We start from the raw sequence: 5,039 nt of genomic DNA, 5'->3' as shown, positions 1-5,039 counted from the left end.
TCTTTCTTTCTCACGCAGGTCTATTTTTATGATAATATTTAGCTTCACATTTAAATAATGCAAACTCAAACAAATAATTTGCCTCCTTCGTGTGGGAAGGAAATATTAGAAGTGAGTGTCAGAGTGAATCAGTCATCCTGAAACTTTTACAGCCGTTTTTACTCCAACAGATCAGGATCGGTTCTGACGGGACCTGCAGGATGGAGGAGCAGCCCTGATCTGAGTATTACCTGGTTACTACCTGGTTACTACCTGGTTACTATCTGGTTACTATCTGGTTACTATCTGGTTACTACCTGGTTACTATCTGGTTATTATCTGGTTAATCTGGTTACTATCTGGTTGTTTCCTGACCTTGGCTCCGTTCTCCAGCAGGATCTCCGCCAAGGCTCTCCCGATCCCCATGGCCGCTCCGGTCACCACCGCGGTTTTCCCCACCAGCGCCATCTCAGCCGGGCTCTACAGCTTCAGGAAGGCTGCACGGCGTTAAAGATCCTCTTCCACGGAATCTGCTTTAACTATCGCCACCCACGAACTGCCTCCGCCCACAAAAGCCGGACCTGCGGGTCTGAGCCTGCTGAGGCCTGGAACACGGAGTTCCTCTGGTTCCGTTCACCTCAGAGGCATAAAGGGAAACTAACTGCCGATGACAGAAACACTGGAGATGKTTGGATTGTTGCACCATCGTGATTCATTTGGGGTGTAAATCCCCACATGACTCAAATCTTTTCTCTTTTTTCTCCCCCGTTTTTCCGATGATTCATAAGTAAAAAATGTCCTCATCTCCAAAAAACATCAAGATTTATTTCTGTAGCAGCTGAACAATGAAAAGTAATGTAAACATAATCTGAAATGTAAATATAATTTGATATGGTCGTTTTGTCCCGTTTGGACCCGAGTTAAAATAACTAAACCATAAAATAAAACGGCTTTCAGGAGTTGTGCCAGGTGCTGTGGCAGCATGTGACCGCCAGATGGAGACAGAGAGCCGCCGTGACTCCTTTAACGGAAAGAGTAAGAGATTTTGTTTTTATATCTGAATTCAGAGATTAAAAGTCAGATATTTGTTCAGTGGCTCTGATCTGCTTCCGYATRTTCTTGACTCAATATCTAAAAAWTAAAAGCTCTGTCACTGGGTGAACAAATAAATGATACATTTCAACTTTTTAACAATTTTATAAAATCAAGCTAACAGATTTCAGCTGAATCTGATAAACATTTTGACCCAGTNCGGTGCCCCAGTGGACCCACCCTTTAAAACACTTAAAATGCTCGATCCGTTCATGCTCATGTAAACAGATGGTTCTGCGTGATTTACGCTCTTAATCACATCTCAGACCTACAATTTAGTGGTTTGGCTCTAAAACTGTCTTTTTGTCTTGTGTCGTTAGAAAAACTGGCTTCACTTTGATCCATAACTATAAAAACATATGTATTTTTAGCCGTTTCTCTTTTTTTGCAGTGTCACCACTGCAGTCAGGCTGCAAACTTTCTTTCACACCATGTTTTGCAGTCTGATCAGACGCATTCTGTGGACTTGCCAAACATTTAAAGCAGTCTCTGTTTTTGTTTTCATGTTTGTGTTTTGGGTCGGCCAGCYACGCCGAGCGTTATGCCCGTCTCTGCATCAGTACGGCGGAATAAAAGCCGGGCTGTGGCTGGCTGTAGCAGCTTAGCCGGGGCTAACAATAGCACACACTCCCCTTGGGGCCTAGTCAGCCTGCCGAGCCCGCCCCATTAGCCCGGCTCTGCCGTGGTTCCTGCTCACGTCCTTTCGGGTTCTCCATCGAGAAACATTGGCCACCATGAAAGCAAGAGCTTTAAATCGCTAAAAAAGCGCAGGTTTGTTATGAGACGTCACGTGTTCTCTCCACGTGTTCCCCGAGAGAAAAAGCATGGCGGCTAGCAGGCTAGCTGGCTAGGTTAGCAGCCTGTCTGCGGTATTTTAGCGGATAAATATCAGCTCCGGGCGTCCAGGGTGTCCAGGCCCGGGTCACTGGCCACCAGGGGTCCGGTTGTCTTGTACTGTGTTTGCTGTCAGAGCCAGGAAAGCTTCCGCATGGCTGTTCGCCCTGGCTAGCTGCTGTTAGCATGTAGCTCTGAAGCTAATCATCACTGCAGGTTCTAACAGGTGATAGGAGTCCAATCTGTGTCTCAACGTTTTAAAAGTCCTTTAGTTTTTAATACAAAATATTCAAATTGCAGTATTTTAATTAAATATCTTATTATTTTACATTCCAAGTTGTTTTATTTACTAGCGAGTGGAACATTAGCATTGGTTTGAACAGCCATATTTACAGCCACATTACAACAATGAAAGATCATGGAGATGGGATGGAAATTAATAATATTGCTGTATTTTAAAATGTGACCCAGAGTTGCCATGTGGTTGAAGCGTCTGCACTCCTGCAGATTTTGGTGTAATGTTTTGGATCAAGCTACATTTAATCAGTGAATTTAAAGAGCAGTTTCAGATGAGCATTAATGTTTATAATGGAGAAGGAACTATCCAAACCAAATGGGTCTTATGGAATAAGAGACGAGTAATTGCCCCCTTGTTTCACCTGTGCGGGCAACAAACACCATCATGTATTAGTGATGAGAAATTAAGGCTCACTTTCCTGTTCTAAATTGTTTTAATCCAGCCATATTGAGAGTTTTTTATTTAAAACCTGCCTGTAAAATGTCCTGCTGAAACATCTCAGTTGGATTAAGGTCTGAACTTTGGCTGCTCCAAAACCTTCATCCATTTATTATGAGTTTTCTTTTTGAGCTGTTCAGAGGTGGTTCCGGTGGACTGGCTCTTAGCAGTCAGTCGCTCCACCACCGTGTTTGGTTTTAATTACAAACGGCTGCATTTGTTTTGGACGCTCAGCTTCTAATCAGACCCTGAAGTGTTGAGTCATCAAAATGGGTTTTTATTGTCAAACGTGAGATTGGCCTTTTTGTTTTATTTTATAATCCACGCTGGTGTTGGCCCTCAAACTTTCATGTAGAATAAATATCCAGCTTGGTTTGGAGAGCTTTTTTCTGCTTTTATGAGTTCAATCTTCATTTAAATGACTTTTTTAGATTTATTCAAGTTTTCTTTGATTTTAAAATCAACTTCATCTCGAATATTGAAGTGTGACAGAAAAATCCCAGAATAAATGTTAAAGTGAGTGAAACTTTTCCGCCTCAGACTGATGTGGAATAATTTGTTGGTGTCTGTGACGGAGCGGCGGTGGAATCATGATCAGGTCTGTCACTCGCAAATATTACTGGATGAAAATTATTGATAAGTTATAACACTGTCACTTTGACACCCTGGTCAACTAAAACAATAATAATAATGGCATACTAATGCAAGTACATATTTAAAACTGGATATTGACTATTCTGACGATTAATTACCGTATTTTCTGGACTATAAGAGACACTGGATTATAAGGCGCACTCTCAATTATGGCGTCCATTTCTGTATTTAACTCGTACGTAAGGCGCACTGGATTATAAGACGCAGGCTAAAACATACGGTCAACAAAACAAAGGGAACAGAAACAAAGCAGTAAGTTCAGTTGAACTTTATCCGACTATGTAACAAAACACTCACGTTATTTTTATTCTTCTTCCTAAAATCTTCCTCCTCTGTGTCTGAACTGAACCTCAGACATGCCCGGTTCCCCCTCATCGTTGTCGGAGTCGTTTCCAGGTTCAGCTACGATGCGGCTTCAGCGAAGCTCTGCTAACAGTGAGGCAGATCCATCAGCCCAGGCATCCAGTCCATCCACACCTGGCGGCGTAACTCGCCCGGCGCCGCCGCCCCGTCTCAGTAAACGTGTGTTCAGTCTGTCGTCCATCGCTCCCTCGCAGCGTCTGTTTACACCGATGTCCAGCGGTTGGAGTTTTTTGTTAATCCTCCCGGAATGACGGCAAACATTAGTTTGCTTCACTTCCTTTCCCACAGCAGCAGTGAGATCAGCGGCATGGAGTCTCAGATGAAGAGAGACGGTGATGATGGAAAAACCTGTCTGGTTTTTACCGAGGCTGCAGAACTCGGACAACAATCCTCTGATCGGTTCATCGCTGCCAGCGAACTGCTGAACACGTTACGTCCTGCTGTACACGTTACGTCTCTGTCGGGGACAGATGTTGGATTTCAGTCCACACATCAGGAGCACCGGGTTATAAGACGCACTGCTGATGTTTGAGAACATTTAAGGCTTTTAGGCCCCTTATAGTCCGGAAAATACGGTAATTGGTTAAAAAATGGCAGATTTTTAACAACTTAGTAATTTTTGTACAGTATTAGAAATACATAAAACAATGCAAATAAATAATGAATGTTTTAATCAAGAAAATACAAATTTTATTCCCTACAATACAATACAATAGCTTTCCGTTAGCAAATCTGAATTATGCCACTAAAATAAAAGGCATTTACAGACAAAGGTGTTTTCACCTTAAATGTACAATCTAAATGTTTTTGTACAGCTTTAAATAATGTTTCTTGATCCAGTATTTTTTATTGTTTTTTATACAATAAAATCTCTTTGGCTTGTTTCATTACATGCATCAGCAACATTAAAACAATAAGAACACGATCTACTGAGCACTAAAATAAAAAGGCCTTCTGTGTCCAAGTACCTCAGTTAACGGTTAGCCTAAATGGCTAAGTGATTAAACACGATTAATCGTTTCCGCCCCACACTGGGACTGGAAGACATTTGAAATATCTACAATAAATAAGCAAAAGAACATTATGAAGTTTTTTTTAACCAAAGTTGCATTTTAAATATTTTAATGAAAACTGAAGTACCAGTTGGGATTTTTGTAAAATAAATAAAGTGCAGACGAACAAGCTGGAACTTTGTGTCAAAAGTGTTTTTAGCAATATTAGAAGGAAGAAACTGGTTAGTGATTGTCTAAATGGAAAATATTTAGCTAATTTTAATTTATCGATTGATGCTTTGCTTATTTTACATCCATCGCTTCAGAGTTCGCTGACAACGACTGAAAAGGGTGGACGGTTTCCGTGGGGTGGACGGTTTCCAGGGGGT

At 41.6% G+C, this 5,039-nt stretch overlaps 1 protein-coding gene across 1 annotated transcript in view; it reads right to left on the bottom strand.

The window, feature by feature from the left end:
• LOC103460018 (15-hydroxyprostaglandin dehydrogenase [NAD(+)]-like) overlaps positions 1-810 on the bottom strand; it is a 22,867-nt gene extending 22,057 nt beyond the window's left edge. Inside the window, exon 1 of the mRNA XM_008401980.2 lies at positions 355-810. Coding sequence (XP_008400202.1) covers positions 355-447 — 93 coding nt within the window. The 5' untranslated portion in view covers positions 448-810. The remainder of the gene's footprint in view (positions 1-354) is intronic.
• Positions 811-5,039: the final 4,229 nt, after the last annotated feature.

Source organism: Poecilia reticulata, unplaced genomic scaffold (genome assembly GCF_000633615.1).
Source record: "Poecilia reticulata strain Guanapo unplaced genomic scaffold, Guppy_female_1.0+MT scaffold_155, whole genome shotgun sequence".
In the NCBI taxonomy this organism is placed as follows: Eukaryota; Metazoa; Chordata; class Actinopteri; order Cyprinodontiformes; family Poeciliidae; genus Poecilia; species Poecilia reticulata.
Note: the sequence above shows the minus strand (reverse complement) of the source record. Positions and strands in the feature narration are given on the sequence as shown.